The sequence below is a fragment of the Sebastes umbrosus genome, chromosome 12, assembly GCF_015220745.1.
Source record: "Sebastes umbrosus isolate fSebUmb1 chromosome 12, fSebUmb1.pri, whole genome shotgun sequence".
Lineage (NCBI taxonomy): Eukaryota > Metazoa > Chordata > Actinopteri > Perciformes > Sebastidae > Sebastes > Sebastes umbrosus.
Genome location: NC_051280.1, coordinates 7,240,718 through 7,259,439, shown reverse-complemented (window position 1 = coordinate 7,259,439; position 18,722 = coordinate 7,240,718). Strand labels below are relative to the sequence as shown.

The following is an 18,722-nucleotide window of genomic DNA, read 5'->3' as shown; positions in this document are numbered from 1 at the left end:
TCCAGACCTCAAACCAATTCAACACTTGTGGGATCAGCTTGGGCGTGCTGTACGTGTTAGAGTGACCAACACAACCACGCTGGCTGACCTGCAACGAATCCTGGTTGAGGAATGGAACGCCATCCCACAGCAACGTGTGACCAGGTTGGTGACCAGCATGAGGAGGAGGTGCCAGGCTGTTGTGGCTGCCTATGGATCTTCCACCGCTACTGAGGCTCCTGACGGTGTATTAAATTAATAAAGTGTAAAATAGCCAATATGTCTTGTTTGTTCCTTGTTACTGATAGAGCGTTCAATCATCCAATCCCCAAACAACTCAAAACAAGAGTCAACACCAACAGGAGAATACACTGTTTACCATTGACGGAGCATTTTGGCAAATTTTTCTTGGGCGCTACCCACATAATCAGCTGTGCTGCTCATCCCATAAATGCATGATCCTTACAAGTTGGACATCATTGTGAAGGTAAATAAACAGGCTTTCCAACAATGTAAAATACAATGCCGATTAGTATTGTAACAACAGAAAAATAATCCACCAAACACAAGTTTCCAGACTTTTTTTCCCCAGTTTATTTTCATGTCAGGAATATGATTTATTTTATTAACATTCTAGATACCCCTTGCGTAGTATGAGAGTTGTGTGGAAGAGTTTAAGTGCCAGTTCTAGTGCTACCCCTTTGTCGAGCGTGGCTGCGGCTGACAGAAGTCAACAATAAGTAATATTTTTATTAGGAATACATTTTCCTCCTGCATGAACTGTGCATTGCTGAATAGGGTAGGCCTACGCTACTATATTTTAACATCGGTCAAAGTGGTGGTACTTGGAGAGCCAAATATTTTCTGAGGTGGTACTTGGTGAAAAAAGTTTGACAACCACTGATCTACACGCTTGGCACACGGGAGAGGCTTCATTTGGTTGCAATCTGCAACCTCATTGCTAGATACTGCCAAATCCTACACACTGCCCCTTTAATACAGATGCTTCTTCTCTTCAAAGCTAATTGGAATTGCAGTTTCTCTGTCTCAGTGGCTTTAAGCAAACTGAGTGCTACAAATGAGATAATGTTTCATTACAAACAGCTGCTACATGGATGCAAAAGGCCATCAGGTTATTGTGGGTTACAAATGTTACTGTAGGATACTCGAGGAAGCTCTCCTTTCTGTGTAAAGTAGGAGCCTTCTGTACGTCTATGTGATTTTCGAGTTACTAACATTGTCAAACTAACAACGAACATTTTATCGAAGCCCCTTTTATTTTTCAGCCTAGGCAACAAGGACATGAGGCGGACCACCAGAGGTGAGTGCTGAGAATGTGAAAGTAATCTTGTAAGTCACTGATAATGATTCTGTTCTGATGGAAATGTGAAGCAAGGATGAGTATGATGTGTTGGAAATTGTATGTATTTGTAACATTTTCTTGAATTAACATCAAGCTCTGGAATGTTAATCAGGTGGAGAGATCCAATGAGACACATCTCTCTAAAAAAGTGGTTTAATAAAGCTGATTATGAGTTATTAAAGGCCATATTTTGTTTCATGTTTTGTACAGACGGTTGTAGTAGACAGAGGAGCTGACGTAAGTTGAGATGTAAAACTAGTCACAAGACACCATTTGGACACATAAGCCTACTGTTCATCACACTTCCATTTGTGTTGCTCAAATAATTGAAGATTTTTTTCTAAAGGAATGGGAATATTTGTAACTTTCATGACAATAAAAACTGTTCACAGTGGATTGTAGAGAGACATTTCCTGATAAATTGTTACTGAGTGCAGTTCACAAATAGCCTTACCACTTCCTCATGTAGCACATTGCAGAATGAAGCCGTGGGTCGTGATTGTCTTTGCTGTTTCTCTGCTGCTTTCTTGTGAATCACAAGGTAAGAACTTTATTGTTTATATTTCCCGTTGTTGATTGACATTGTTTGTTTTCAAAGTCAAAGTTGTCGTACCGTAGCACTATTTCACCAATAAGAAACGTTATGTTTTATTGTAACTAACTTTTTTTTTTAAACTTTTAAATGATAATAATATTGAGAAATATACACAATTCTCAGTGATGTGCTCATTGTCAATTATTTCAATAATGATGCTAAAAATCTAAAACTAAAACTTTTATTTGTGGGAATGCTGATTCAGCATTCCCAGTATTGTTCTTTGAATCTTTACACAACTTCTTCTATTTCTTCCGTATGTTTTTTGCAGTTTAAATACTCCTGCATACTTTCAGCTTCAGAAACCATTCAACTATCAAAATATTCAGCTCTTTAAGGATATTAGTGCTGTGACTTTCTTGTTTCAACTATTTATACTTGTTAAATATTAAGCTTTTTCCACATTTTTTTTACAATGTAACTCAATGGAGCAAATCTTAAAATCCTCTTAAACCTACTCCACTTTGAAATGCTACTGCTTCTGCATACTTTCAGCTACAGACTTCATTTAAACTTTAAACGGGTTATATTCTTTGAACTATTGAGCTATTATTTAGCTTTTTGATAACTTTTACAGTTTTTGATTTATCACAGTTTTATAAAATTTTCAGACCATTTCAGATTTTATAATGGGTGTGTATTGCATGGATTGTTAAAAGCTAGAGCGCGTGACATCACACCTAGAGTGGAGCAGAGCTTTAAAATCTTTTGAAAATATTCCAAACAAATTGCTCTCTAACCCACAACTTCCACTCCTCATACACAATCAATACATCAGAACCTAGGTATTTTTTGTCACACACACACACACACAGACACACAAAGCCCCAGAAGATAACTGTATCTTAACAGGGAACTCAGGACAAGTTATTTTTTCAAAATAAATTCTCTATAGAGTAACTCTCTCTATTATATTCTGTCTAATGACTTACAGTTTTAAAGGTTCTAGTTACTACTACTGCTAAAACTATTACTAATACTACTACTGTTGTTGCTGCTGCTGCTGCTGCTGCTGCTGCTGTTGCTGCTGCTGCTGCTACTAATACTACTACTACTGCTACTACTGCTTCTGTTCCTACTGCTTCTACTACTACTACTACTACTACTACTACTACTACAGCTGCTGCTCCTTCTACTACTACTACTACTACTACTACCACTACTACGATTAATACTACTATTGCTACTACTGCTACTTTCCACCCAAATACCACTTTCTGTGTAACTAAGATCTTAAAGGTTCATTCAGTGAAAATAGGATTTCTGTCCAAGCACTTACAATTTTAAAGGTTTATTTCACCCAAATACTCTCTCTCCCTCTCTCTCCCCCTCTCTCTCTCTCTCTCTCTCTCTCTCTCTCCCTCTCTCCCTCTCTCTCCCCCTCTCTCTCTCTCTCTCTCTCTCCCTCTCTCCTTCTCTACCTCTCTCTGTCTCTCTTTGTGTTTAACAATGCAGTTCATCTGTCTGATATACATACAAAGCATTTCTTCTTTCCGCCTATTCAGGAAAATTCTAATTTACCACTTTTGACAGTATTACAGTTTAGCTTCCAGCTTTTCTAGCAATGTATTTCAACTCTTAGCTTCTTTAGGTAATGCAGTTCAGCTTCCAACTCTGCAAGTTGTACATTTCATCGTCTAGGGTTTTCAGCAGTGCAGTGCAATGCATTTGAGCTTCAACATTTTTAGGCAAATCATTTCCCATTTCTGCATTTTCAGCAATGCTTTGCAATAAATTTCAGCTGTCAGCATTCCAGCTTTTTCAGCAGGAAATGCATTTTCTTCTTCTTCTTCTTAGTCCTCTTGGCCCTCTTGGGAGCATAGGGCGTCCACCATGGATCTCCACCTCACTCTCTTCTGTGCAGTGGTCTTTGCTTCTTGCCAGGAGGTCCCGATCTTGTTTAACTCGTCAAGCATAGACCGTCTCCAGTTGTTTTTTGGTCTCCCTGGCTTCCTCTTTCCTTGTGGGTTGTAGTCCAGAGATTGTCTTGTTATGTTTGTTTCTTGTTTTCTGAGTGTATGCCCGATCCATCTCCACTTTCTCCTTTTGATTTCTTTGTTGATTTGCTCCTGGTTTGTTTGTTTCCACAGGTCTGTATTTGTAATTTTTCTGGGCCACCATATCCTCAGTATGTATCGGAGGCAGTTGTTGATGAACACTTGCAGTTTGTTGGTGATTGTGTTTGTGGTTTTCCAGGTTTCACAGCCATAGAGAAGGACAGATTTTACATTTGAGTTGAAAATTCGGATTTTTGTGTTTTTGGAGAGCTGGGAAGAGAGCCATACAGGTCGGAGTGTTCTGAAGGCATGTCTTGCTTTGCTGATGCGTAGCTCCTCATCCTTATCTGCTCCTCCGTCTGTGCTGATGTTGCTTCCCAGGTAGACAAACTCTGCCACATTTTCTAGGGGTTGCTCCTTGATATTTATTCCTTGGTGGGATTTAGTGTTGATCCTCATGACCTTGGTCTTTCCAACGTTGATCATGAGGCCTAGCTGTTTGCTGTGTTCATGTAATTTGTTTGTCTTCTGTTGCATTTGTGTGTGTGTTCCTGAGATCAGTGCCAAGTCATCTGCAAAATCGAGGTCTTCCAATTGTGTGAAGGGAGTCCACTGTAACCCCGTCCTTTGGCCATCCACTGACTTTTTCATAGTCCAATCGATGGCAACAAGAAAGAGCAGGGGAGACAGAAGACAGCCTTGTCATACTCCTGTTTTTATTTGGAGGGTGTCTGATAGCTTTCCATTTGAAATGACTTGGCCCGTGAATCCATTGTACATACATTTAATGAGATTGACCAGTTTTATGGGTATTCCGTAATGTCGGAGCAGCTTCCACAGGATGTTTCTGTCTAGGCTGTCGAAGGCTTTTTCAAAGTCAACAAAGTTGATGAACAGTGATGACTGCCATTCGATGCACTGCTCGACAATTATTCTGAGTGATGCAATGTGATCTGTACAGGAGTTGTTCTTCCGGAAACCTGCTTGTTCCTTCCTGAATATCTTGTCCAGTGGTTCTTGCATTCTATCCAAGATGATTCGGCAGAGGATTTTGCTGGGGACTGAGAGAAGCATGATGCCTCTCCAGTTCTTGCATTCACTGAGGTTGCCTTTCTTGGGAATTGTGACAATTAGCCCTTGTTTCCAGTCATTGGGTACCTCCTCTTTTACCCAGATCTCATTTAGAAGCCCGTGGAGGATGTCAGCGGTGGCACTGATGTCTGCTTTCAGTGCATCAGGGGGGATGTTGTCCTTTCCTGGTGCTCTGCCGAGCTTCAGTTTTTTGATGGCTCTTTTGATTTCTTCCTTTGATATCCTTTCACAGTTGATGTTTAGGTCTCGTCTCGCTTCTTCAATGTCCAGGGGGGTGTCTGGAGGAGGTCTATTGAGGACTTCCTCAAAGTGTTCCTTCCAGCGCTCTAGTTGTTGGGAGTCTTTGGTGAGAAGGTTTTCCTGTTTGTCTCTGATAGGCCGGCTAAAGCTCTTGTTCTTACCAACTATTTTTAGGCAAATCATTTCCCATTTCTGCATTTTCAGCAATGCTTTGCAATAAATTTCAGCTGTCAGCATTCCAGCATTTTCAGCAGGAAATGCATTTTCTAGTTGAGATATACAGTTATGTCAGTTACCCCACCTCTTACCCATGCGTGACAAAACAATAAGGGTGTCTGTTTATTTCTGGTTAATCTGGATAAGAAAAGTCAAATTTAGTGTTACATTTTACTAAAATTTGCATTCTTCATTCTTGTACAATGCCCTAATACTGTATACTGAGACAGTAGGCAGGCAATTTCCCCCAAAAAGTGTCATTGCCTTCAGCCAATCAACAATATTTTTTAATATTATCCATATTTGGATGAAGATATTGATCCACACACAGATTGAAAACATTCTAAACACTTTTGTGTTATTTAAGTGACACATTTAGAGGATATCCTTGGTGAAGGTATGGACTCTTTGAGTCCTTTCTAGTTCCCATCTTGAAATTTTCTTTGATTTCTTTGAATAATACATATTTTAACCTTTACAGTAGATAATTATAATACACATATTATACATTATAGCAACATGTTGAAAAGGTGTACACTGTCTCTCCAAGACACATAAACTTGACTCCTTCCGTAACAACCTCAGTAAGCAGTCGGTGGAAATATCCGCTCACGGTCTGTCTCCTCCAAGCTGGGGAACAACGTGAAAGAAAGTCCTCTGTCTTTTTAAAAGAGACTGACTGGAAATACTCGGTAATGTTAAGAAGAAAAATAAAGTAACATCTTAATGTCAATGGGATTAGTTTCACCTGTTAAACTCCTCTATCCTGAGGCAAACTGTGTCACGAGACAAAGCTGATGTAAGGCATTTTTAAAGACATTTTCTAACATTGATAAACCATGATAAGCTGAAGGTACTTGAACTGATGATCCAATGTGTAAGAAATATAGTAGGGATGGAATACCATTCAGTATTGACCGGATAACCATATATTGTGTGATTTTTATTATATTGTGTGTCTACGGTTTTACAGGGTCCAGTGCTGTGCCTCCTGTGTTTGTGCAGAAGGGAGGAGATGTGCTTCTGAATGTTGACGCTGATGTTCCTGAGGGTTTTAATTTTGAGTGGAAGTTCAATAAAACGGCCGTTTTAGCAAGATATCTACCTGGTAAAGAACCATCAGTCTTTCGAGATTACACTGGAAGGATTGAGTTTCTTGAGAAAAAATACTCTGTGAAATTGAAGAATCTAACAGAGTCAGACAGGGGAGTTTATACTGCAAAAGTGCTATTGGAACAAGAAGACCAAACACTAGCTAAATACAACGTCATAGTTCAAGGTGAGTTTGTTAACATTTCAGACACTGATAGAGAGTTTTCTGCTGCCATGTTTCTAAAATTCTTCACAGAAACTTTCCCTCCTCAGATCCAGTGTCTCCAGTTGAACTGACAGTGATCTCAGTGGACTCCAGAAACTCAGAGTGTGACCTCACTGTGACCTGCAGAACACAGGACTCTCACATTAACAGCACTTTTAGATGTGACAACCAAACCTGCAGTCAGGAGGGAGGAGAGCAATCAGAGGTCACAACCTCTGGTGCTTCTCTCCACGTCTACCTGTCGAATGGCTCTATCATCTGTAACCATAGCAACCATGTCAGCAGCACCAAGGACATTGAAATAATTGAACATGTTTGCCTCCAACCTGATGGTAAGACTGAAAGACAGAACAACTTCCTGATAATAATGCACAGTTTGGAGTTAGATTAAGACTTATAAGCATTTATTTTTTAAAGAAAACTTTCATACGTCCAAGTAAATAAATTAAGTTAAGATAAATGAATTGGGTTTGTTACAAATATGGTTAAAATCCATGTTTCCATTTTTCATTGTGTTTTCAGGGGTGCGTAGGTTGTAGGATTTTAGTACTTCTCAAGGAGGAGTTGCTCTGGTGGCAGAAATTACCTCATTGATTCAGTTCAACAATTGTGGGTTTGGCATTTTAAAAGGCATTTAACCCTCTGAGACCTGTTTTTGTCTTTTTTTAGGGGGGTACAGGGGGTCTTTAAGGGGTTTTTAGGGGGGATATAGCAGGTCAGCACATGGAAGTGGTGTACATCATCTGAAAGCAGGGAACCTGGCGATTAATTTGAGATGCTGCTCAGCATGTGTCAAGTTGTTCTAGTCATTAATCAGAAATAAACATGAATTTATTAATGATTAATTATTGATCCAAGTATATGATTTCCATTCCCATGCTCTATTATGTCTCATAAGTTGTTGCAGCAATTTTTGGGTTGATACCATTTGTTACACAGATTTGGTGCTAATTTTAACCATTTTTACCACTCAAGAATTGATAAAAAATTAACAATAATCCCTCCAAAATACCAGATTAAAACACCAAGACCTTGAGGAACACCATAGAAAAAGTAGAGGCGTTTTAAGAAATCTTAACTATTTTTGTCCTCGTCTCAGGATGACCTCTTTTACTGTAAACTGCTGTGAACATCCTCTTTCTTGGACAGGAAATAAAACTGCTTGTGTGTGGGGAGGAGGGATATCAAATTGAGTTAAAATCAGTTTAAATACATTTTTTTTTGTTTATATATTTTTTTATTTAACATATGTTTCAGTGAAACCTAGTAAAAACCAAAAATTATAAGCCTTATCTATCGGCTGGCATGAATTGTTAGTATTTGGTAGGTTATAAAGTTAAACTAGAAAATGAAATTGTAAAACTAAGAAGCAGGTGATATTTAAATTAGCTCATTCAAGGACTTTTGGAAAGTTGATAGATTTAAATTGTGACCGTTTTTTAAAATATATTTTTTATTATTACCACAGAGCAGGTTACCAAGACATTTGTATCATTAAAACTGCAGTCTGTTAAAAGCACAGGCTGGGAAGATGTGATGCTACAGTGGCACATTTTCAATTATGTTGCAAGACTTAAACCAGACATACTTTTCTAATCTGGCTTTTGTTTTTCTTTACAGATCCTAAACAACATGCCAGCAAGGTCACCGTGACTGCTGTTGCTGTCCCAATTGTCATTTTCGTCTCTGCTGTTCTGTCAGGCCTGTTTTGTTATTATCGAAAGCTAGGAATCTGTAAGTCCAAGTATGAATTTTAACATATAATTACATGTAAAATTTGCAAACTCTTATCTGTTTACTGTTTTCAGTGTTAATTCAGTGTTCTAAAGTCCATCCTCTGCCATACTTATAAATCCTTTGTGTGTATTCGGTAATGCAATTACAATAATAATAATAATATCAAATCCTACACATAGAGGCTTTAAAAAGTGCTGCTGTTTGAAGATGGAGTCACTTAGACACACCCTAAATCTGGACTCAATGTAGCTGCAGCTCAAGTAATGTAAATATAATGCGGTTAAAAAGGTAAAGCTCTAAAATGAAATGTAAATTAAAGCAAATCAACATGTATTTTTTTTTTACTACTGACCTGCAGATAAAGGAGAGAGCATTGAAAATACAGTATATGAAATATCACAGGTAAGCATTACATTTTTTTTAACATCACTCTCCCAACATTTGCCAGACAAACTGAGAAACAGAATTTCAGATTTTGAGCATTTTAACAATTGAAACCGGGTTTGAGGAAAATCAAATTTATTATGTTTTCAAAATCAAAAACTGGAGCCTCACATGCTTCTATTGGCTATCCGTACACTGTGAAAAATGCCTGGGAAATCCACAGTACATTACTGTGTTTGTGCGCAGTAAAGTACTGTATTCTATTTCACAGTGAAATACTGCATATTCAATCGAAAATTACAGTAATGAAGTTGCTACTGTGGAAGATCACAGTAACCAACAAAGTACTATAGAAGATCACAGTAACTAACAATGTACTTTGCAAACCTCAATTTCAGCCTTGGAACAAATCAAGAGATGAGAAAAACTTAGATTTTCTGTCTTTTTCTAAATGCAACGTACTTTCTGTGTTGTCAAAGTGGCGTAGATGCTTTCTCTATGTGCTTGTGTTTAAGCTGCAGTGTGTTGTGCTCTCTCGGCCAAGAGATTAATTTGAACTCAACTAAGGATCTTTCAGACACACCTTACTCTGCTCTTGATGAAAAACGCCTAAAACTACGTTTTATTACAGTTATGAAAAAACAGGCTTAACACTTTTGTAGTCCATGGTACAGACGTTTGTAGTATTTGAAGGATTTATATGAGCTGCTGTTAATCGTAGTGAGATTACTTCCCATGTTAATACAGAAAAATAGCACAATTAATAATAAAGTGTAAAGTAAAAATGGCACACAACCTTTGCTAAAAACATTGCATGTGATATATTTTCCAGATCGGAACTACAGCCCAACCTCTGGATCAGATTCCAACAGATGATGCTTCAGGTCTTTCTCCAACCTCCACCTACTGCTTGGTAGGACCTCACCCTGGACCCCCGGATCCAGATAAGACTAGAGACACGACTGTGCCAGAGAGCCGGTATGCTACGGTAGAAAGGCCTGCCATGTTCTTAAACAATTAAAGTTGAAGTCTGTCACTTTGAGCATATATGATGAAAAAGTTATTTTCATAAAACTGTCACTATATCCTGTAAATAGTGCATGAGACAAATAATCTGTTAAAAAAACAAAAACAACACGTTTCCCTGTGTCCTCCTGTGCTCATAATGGCATGCCTATTTCTCTCCTCAGATGTTTCAGTCTACTGTTTAGCTGTAAAATGAAAGTTTGCTCTGGCTGGTGGGCAGTGCTTGGTTTTGGCTCGACTGTTTTCAACATGGCTACACAGTACACTACAAGATGTTTCTGAACACATTTCAGCGCTGCCCAGTTTGACAGTTTGATCGGAGTTCACAAGTTTTGCGAGCAGCAGCTGCCCAGGGGCTGCTCGGCTCTGATTGGTTGTTTTCTTTTGGTCACCGGAAAAAATTGCAAATGCCATTAGGAGCACTAGGAGGAGACAGGAACATGATTCTTTTCACACATTATCTGTCTCATGCATTACTGTCAGGATATAGTGACTTTTTATCATATTTGCTCAAAGTTACCAACTGCAGCTTTAATCAGGAATTGTATTCTACTGTACTTACCGCAATTTACAGTTTTGCTAAGTGTTGCCAAACCTGCTAATGTATACGTTTATATGAGCTGCTCTGGAATGAAAAGACTTTTCAAACATTTCAATAGAAACAGCTGTAAAACAATGAGAAAATGTTACTAAGCATCACACACATTCAGAAGTAGCTTTTTGTTTCATCATGATTTGAGCTAGAGAAAGAATCTGATGCTGTTCTACGGAACTAAAAATGTGGAAACATTTGAAGGTCTCTTGTGCAGTTGTGAACAGAATTACATTTAATTTGTCGTTAAGAGATAAACAGTGTTGTACATTATTTCTAAGGACTTGGATGATTTATTTCACGTGTTTTGTCGCCCCATGCTGGCTATAAGAAAGAATGCAAGTTTAAAGTACTTCCACAATGGCTTCACTTCTCAGATCCGGATTTGCCTACTGCTTTCACCCAGAGATTAACACATTTAAACAAATATTGAAACATATTGTAGCCTACATATAAACATTTATAATATTGTAAATAGGACCACATTCAGTGTTACATCAAGGATATTTCTTGTATTTTGTTGGTCTTGATCATACAGATTTTATTTTTTGTTGTTTTTTTATCGTCCCAAAAAATCTTTAACATGGTTATTTCTGTACAAACATTTTATTTACAAAGTGAGAACAGTGATTATTGGGTACAATCAATGGATAATCAACAATAATCAGCATTTGTATTAAAGGTGTCCTGTGCAGTTTTCTTGTTTCCTTACTTGTCAAAATGCATTGTTAGTATCTTTGAAGCCTTATTAACGTGTTGAATCAGTTTCCTTCCTCATGAAACATTTGCAAATCCGATTTTTACAAATACTTTAAATCCTAAATGGTTTACATCCATGTTTGGTTGCTTGCAGTCTTCTACCTCTTCGCCTTTGTTGGTGCACTACTTCATTTCTTGGTGTGTTACTGCCACCAACTGTGGATCAGTGGAATAGCATAAGATCAGTGGCAGGAATGTGTACCATGAGGGCTCGAGCAATACAAAGAAAACACGGTACTTTTAACTGAAGAGTGTGATAACATAAATGTAAGATTGGCTGGTAGAGAACTATTTATTTATTTGTTCTTCTTGAGCTTCTCCATGAGGTGAACAGTGATGACAGCAGACACCATGATGATCAGACCGACAGAGAATACGACTATCTTCAGCAGGCACACAGAGATACCAGCAGGAGGACTCTCTGGATCTGCAACACAACAAAACAGGTGATTTCATTACACAAAACACATCCAGACTGTGACGCGACAGCACAACAGGAACAAATCAGTTCGGATAACATTCTGTGTACTTTGTAGTTTACTCAAGTACTGTAATTCCTACATTTCAAAGTACATGCATTGCAAAGTGCAGTTGAGTTTTACAGACTTTATTGTGCATTGTAAAACAGCATTATAGTTTCATGTTGATTCATTGTTTTATTATTTTGTGCTAATTTAAACAGTCATGTTCAGGGGCCATCCTACAGTATGTGTTCTGTACTTAATAATACAGTAATGGAGACAAATAGTAGATTACATGCTAAAATACAGTAAAACATTTAAATGAGTTATTGAATTAATATTGTCATTAAAACTGCAGTGGAAATGGAACAAATATGATATTTTTATATAACGGCCACTATATCCTGACAGTAGAGCATGAGACAGGTAATCTGAAAAAATCATGTTCTTCCGGTGTCCTCCGGTGCTCCTAATGGCATCTACAAGATTTCACAGACCGGAGGAAAACAACCAATCAGAGCCGAGCTGGAGCCTGCTGTCTCTGAGCAGCTGTCAATCACTCGCAAACTCCGATCTAATGGTCAAACTAGGCAGCGCTGACCAAATATGAATCAATATTTAAATAAAAGACAAAAACAGGTCTCAGAGGGTTAAATGGCTTTTGAAATGCCAAACCCACACTGGTTGAACTCAATTAATGAGGTAATTTCTGCCACCAGAGCAACTCTTCCTTGAGAAGTACTAAAATCCTACAACCTACCCACCCCTGAAAACACAATGAAGAATGGACACATGGATTTTAACCATATTTGTAACAAACCCAATTTATTTATCTTAACTTAATTTATTTACTTGGACGTATGAAAGTTTTCTTTAAAAAAGAAATGCTTATAAGTCTTAACCTTACTCCAAACTGTGCATTATTATCAGGAAGTTGTTCTGTCTTTCAGTCTTACCATCAGGTTGGAGGCAAACATGTTCAATTATTTTAATGACCTTGGTCCAGCTGACCTGGTTGCTATGGTTACAGATGATTGAGCTACTCGACAGGTAGATGCGGAGGGAAGCACCAGAGGTTGTGACCTCTCATTGCTCTCCTCCCTCCTGACTGCAGGTTTGGTAGTAACATCTAAAAGTGCTGTTAATGTGACAGTCCTGTGTTCTGCAGGTCACAGTGAGGTCACACTCTGAGCTTCTGGAGTCTACTGAGATCACTGTCAGATTAACTGGAGACACTGGACCTGAGGAGGAAAAGTTTCTGTGAAGAATTTTTGAAACATGGCAGCAGAAAATCGGTGTCTGAAATGTTAACAAACTCACCTTGAACTGTGACGTTGTATTCAGCTAGTGTTTGGTCTACAGTTGATGAGGCTTTTGCAGTATAAACTCCACTGTCTGCCTCTTGTAGATTCTTCAATTTCACAGAGTATTTTTTCTCAAGAAACTCAATCCTTCCAGCATAAACAGGAGGGACTAATGGTTCTCTACCAGATGGAAATCTTACTAAAACGACCGTTTTATTGAAGTTCCACTCAACAATAAAAAAATCCACAGGAACATCAGCATCAACATTCAGAAGCACATCCCCTCCCTTCTGCACAAACACAGGAGTCACAGCACTGGGCCCTGTAGAAACAGTAGACACACAATACAATAAAAATCACATATGATATATGTCATCATCATTTAATGCAGGCTTCATATTTGACCCTGTGACCTTCATAATGCAAACTGAAGAAGTGAAGTACCCTCAGCTTTTCATAGTTTATTAAGGTGTGTTGTTTCTCCTGCATGCCCACTCACTATGTTCAAAACTTTTCTTGAAGTGAACAGACATAATACAACAAATGCTTTTCCTAATTCCTACAACTACAACTTACTAATAACTCTTGACACAGCTTGCCCCAGGATAGAGGTGAAACTAATGCAACCATGTCCATGGACCCAGCAAAAAGAAGGACACAAGAACAATATAAAAACACTGAAATATCAGGACAAAAAAGACAATAAAACAAGAAAGGGGATAAACTTTCCATAGATCAGTATACTGGTATATATTTATTTATTTATAATATAATTTATTTGTTTTTAATAAATCTGTCAATATTTTCTTCGTCTTTAAGCTTCTTCTTTCTTGAATTTGTATGCATAATGCTCAGCATTGAAAACATGGCTTTTTGTTTGCTGCAATTTTTTCTGAGAAACATGCTGTTTGTTTTAGATTAGGAAGCAGAATTCCTGTTGGCAGTAAGAAGTGAAAAGTTTTACTCTACATCAACAAACTTGACGGATCCCCTTCTGACCTACAGTGATGCCACTTTGACCTTACAATGATGCATTTGAACTGTTTTAAGTCTTAAACTATTCACTGTTTTTTAAATTAACACAACTAGGCATTTACCGTAATGAGATCACTTTACTACGACGGAGTATTAGGGCCACATTGAGGAAAAAAAAAAAAAACACGTCATAACTTTACGAGAAAAAAAGTAATTTTCCTCCTCCACAAAAGAGGCAGATTCCCCCCCAGGTAGTGTGGTTCTTTCTTCGGAATAAACACAGTTTCTTACACAATCTTTTCAAGGTCCTGATACTGATGATAATGTGGTGCTGATGTGCCAAAAGTATTTCGTTATTTGTGAAACCTATACAAAGGTATAACTTCACAAAATGCTCCAAGTTCCTCATTTTCACACAGGCGGCATGTACATTTTGTTTTTTACTTTATAATATTATGACTTTTTTCTCATAAACTTTTGACTTTATTCTCAAAATCTTCAATTTTTTTTTCTTCCTCAATGTGGCCCTAATACTCCGTCGTACTTTACTCTGTATTTCCTTCCTGTATAATTCGTAGAAATCATTCCCTCTTCTTAGATATGTTATCTCTAAATACATACATTTTTACATTTATACAAACAAAGGAAGACTCATTAATCTCCTGACATGTATATTGCTAATCCATCCATCCATTATCTGTAATCGCTTATCCTATTCAGGGTCTCGGGGGGGGCTGGAGCCGATCCCAGCTGACATTGGGCGAAAGCGATGTACACCCTGGACAGGTCGCCAGACTATCACAGGACTGACACATAGAGACAGACAACCATTCACACTCACACTTACGGGCAATTTAGAGTCAACAATCAACCTAACCTGCATGTCTTTGGACTGTGGGAGGAGGCCGGAGAACCCGGAGAAAACCCACGCTAACACGGGGAGAACAGACAGACAAACTCCACACAGAAGGACCCCAAGCCGGGTTTGAACCTGAATCTTTGACAGTGCTGACCACTGCACCACCGTGCAGCCTTTTTATCGCTAATCATAAGATAAAATATAAAGCAACTTTATGATATTTGGTTCATTATTCACAGTAAAGAAGCCTGATCAGGCATCATTGCTGTATCTGTTCATAATATTTTAGTAGACAGTGTTCTTACCTTGTGCCGCTATGATGCAGACCAGCAGCCCCAGTATCACGAAGATAGACATTATCGAGTCTCTGTCCGGTTGCCCTGTCTGACTACACGATGCAATAATGTGTGTGTTCTGTTTTCTCTAACAAGCACACCACAGAGTTAAAGCCTTGTACCGGTTGTGGGTTTTTTTACCTGTCAAAACCACATGGCGTTGTTCATGATACGAACAAATGAACTTCTCTTTTTGAAGTTCCTCTCTAAGCTCTGTTTTACTGCTTGAGATCTGTTGATAAAGATTGAAATGTTGAACCCTTTGTCAAGGAAGCTTTGAGTGTGAAAATCCACAAAAAGTTGATACACAAGAGCATTATTATCTGTGTGATATCTTCAGATATCAATTACCAGATACAGAGGCTTTATCCTCAGTTGAGCTGGCTTTATTGTAGGAACAACTTAATAGCATTAAGACATGCCCAACACTGTTGTAATGTTGGGCATTACAACATTACAACATGTTGCCCTGTCTGACTACACGATGCAATAATGTGTGTGTTCTGTTTTCTCTAACAAGCATGTCACAGGGTTAAAGTCTTGCAGCCTACTGGTTGTGTTTTTTTCCCCTGTGAAAACCACAGGGCGTTGTTCATGATGTAAACAAATGAACTTCTCTTTTTGAAGTTCCTCTCTAAGCTCTGTTTTACTGCTTGAGATCTGTTGATAAAGATTGAAATGTTTAATCCTTTGTCAAGGAAGCTTTGGGTGTGAAAATCCACGAAAAGTTGATACACAAGTGCATTATTATCTGTGTGATATCTTCAGATATCAATTACCAGATACAGAGACCTCATCTTCAGTTGAGCTGGCTTTATTGTAGGAACAACTTAATAGCATTAAGACATGCCAAACATGTTGTAATGTTGGGCATTACAACATTACAACATGTTGTAAACAGCCTCTGCTGTACCCCCATGCACCTCACTCTGGATAATCCTACTATGTGTATGGCACTGGAGTCCTCTATTGGTTCTGGGCTGTAATAACAACCAACAGTCATAACAATCTGTTTCAACTAATCCTGCAACTAAAATTTTGAAAAATTTGAATAAATAGTAGCACTCAATTTTTCATTTGATTTATTCACTTAAGAGGAAGTAGTTTTGTATGTTGCACCAGAATTATCATAAGGATAATTTTCAGACTTTCAAAATGTTATTTGAAAGAAAAGAACGAAACATGAGGACACAAAAGAAGGGAAAAACATAAAAAATGTGTCAATACACTCAATACAATCTTATAAAATACTGTAGTTTGTACTGTATTTGATGCATTAGTTCATGTATTGCTTCACTTAAAACCTGAACTCATCTTGGTGGCTCACTGCACTTGTGATGATCACCACTTCCTTTCTCACAGCTCTATATTTATCACCTCTTGCATTTTCAGATAGCTGTGGTAAAATGTGAAATGTTCCCACTGACAGACAATGTATGCTTAAGAAAGAGGAAACTGCAAAGGCATCTTTACACATTGATCATTCAAATTCAAACGCAATCATTCAGCACTAAGAAACAGCAAAAAAACTTTTTATGACATACTATAAAATGACTTTTTATGACTATGACTTTTTCACTTTTTTCAACGTGTTATACTATGGCTTTTTGTGACTTTTTATTCTATACTATGACTTTTAAAAACTTTTTATGACATAATATGACTTATTTTAAAACGTTATTTAATGTGACATACTCTACAATGAATTTTATGAAATTTTTACGACATACTATACAATTTCTTACTTTTTTATGACATAGTATGACTTCTTTTAAAAAAGAATTATGATATACTATACAATTAATTTTAGGACATTTCTATGACAAGCTATGCAATGACTTTTTATGACATAATATGACTTTTTAAAAGACATACTATACTATGACTTTTTATAACATTTTTATGACATACTATAATATGACTTTTTAATGACATTTTTATGACAAACTATAGTTTGCCATTTTTTATTGCATACTATATGACTTCTTTTCAATCTTTTCATGACATTTTTCATTGACATTTTTATGGCGTAGGATACTATCACATTTTATTATGATTTTTTTTATGGCATACTGTACTCAGTCAAGTCAAGTCAATTTTGTTTGTATTGCCCAATATCACAAATCACAAATTTGTCTCAAGGGGCTTTACAATCCATACAGCATAGGACACCCTCTTTCCTTCCTTCGGGAAAAAAATGAAAGAAACCTCAGGAGGCCCAACTGAAGAGGAATCCCTCCCCCAGGATGGACAGACATGCAATAGATGTACAGTATAACTAAAATAATAAAATTAAAATATAGACAAATGACAAAGAATATAAAACATATATGAAGCAAAATGGATCCTGGAGGATGTCAAGCAGCTTCCAGGTGTCACCAAACAGCTAGAGCCTGACTGAGCCACACAACCTCCTCTCCACCATGTAACCTGGAAAGAAGACAGGCTACAGAAACACACAAGGAGCAAATTGTAGCACATCATTCACACAGATAGGAGTGAAACAAACACATAGACTTTGACCTTTTTTCAACATACTATATTATGACTTTTTTATGTTTTCGACATACTATATTAAGACTTTTTTTTCGACATACTATACTATGACTTTTTTCAACATACTATAGTATGACAGGGCCTCAAGATCAGGTAGGAAACCACCTTATGGCCCTTATCATTGTCAGCTCATGTTGTGCTTTTGTGGAACACATTCTCAAACAAATCTTCAATTAAATGAAGTCAAAACAGCAGATACACAGTAAGCCTGTAGTTGTTGGGGCCCTGGGGAGTTGCCAGCATTGCCCAGTTGGTAATCTTCCACTGATCCTAATACTGCAGTACTGTGGTTATGTTCAAAGTCTTCTGCTTTTTACTCATGACATTAAATTATAAGTTTTCTCACCTTGCTTTGAATTATTAACACAAGTGGATGAAGATGTGTAGTGCATGCAAATAGCAATGAGAAAAAAAACAGCCAATTTCATTTCACTTTAATGACCTTGTTAAACTTTTATGTACATTGTCATACCCTCAGTTGCATAATGCAAAGGCCCATCACAAATACATTTGTGATTGTCTTGCACTGAAGCATCCATGCATGTTTTTAAAAATCATCACTTAAAGGACAAGTGACAATTAAGGGGGATCTATTGGCAGAAATGGAATATAATATTAATAAATATGTTTGTTTTTTTAGTGAATAATTACCTGAGAATTGTTGTGTTTTCATTACTTTAGAATGAGCCGTTTATATCTCCATAGGAAGCGGATCCTCTTTACGGAGCCGGCTGGCACGTTTCTACAGTGGCCCAGAACAAACAGACTTCCGTTGTACATTCACTTTATATTCTCAAAGCTGAACTAACTCTGTCTTCTGTTCCGCTAGCTCACTTGTTCGCTCACATCACATTCGCCGCCGCTCTCTTTCTTGCTTAACCACTCACTTACCACGTACACACATTTTACGGACTGCAATTCTCCAAATTACCTA

The 18,722-nt window shown here is 37.6% G+C and overlaps 1 protein-coding gene and 1 long non-coding RNA gene across 2 annotated transcripts in view; one reads left to right on the top strand and one right to left on the bottom strand.

Annotated features, from left to right (window-relative positions):
- Positions 1–15,741, bottom strand: part of LOC119498953 (SLAM family member 9-like) — a 31,417-nt gene extending 15,676 nt beyond the window's left edge. Inside the window, exons 1-4 of the mRNA XM_037788079.1 lie at positions 15,203–15,741; positions 13,080–13,385; positions 12,933–13,000; positions 12,716–12,842 (exon numbers count right to left, since the gene is read on the bottom strand). Of these exons, the coding sequence (XP_037644007.1) occupies positions 12,716–12,842; positions 12,933–13,000; positions 13,080–13,385; positions 15,203–15,254 (553 nt within the window). The 5' untranslated portion in view covers positions 15,255–15,741. The remainder of the gene's footprint in view (positions 1–12,715; positions 12,843–12,932; positions 13,001–13,079; positions 13,386–15,202) is intronic.
- Positions 6,768–8,909, top strand: LOC119498721. Its single transcript, XR_005209174.1, has 3 exons — positions 6,768–7,132; positions 8,421–8,534; positions 8,896–8,909. It is a non-coding gene; the product is annotated as an uncharacterized LOC119498721 (long non-coding RNA).
- Positions 15,742–18,722: the final 2,981 nt, after the last annotated feature.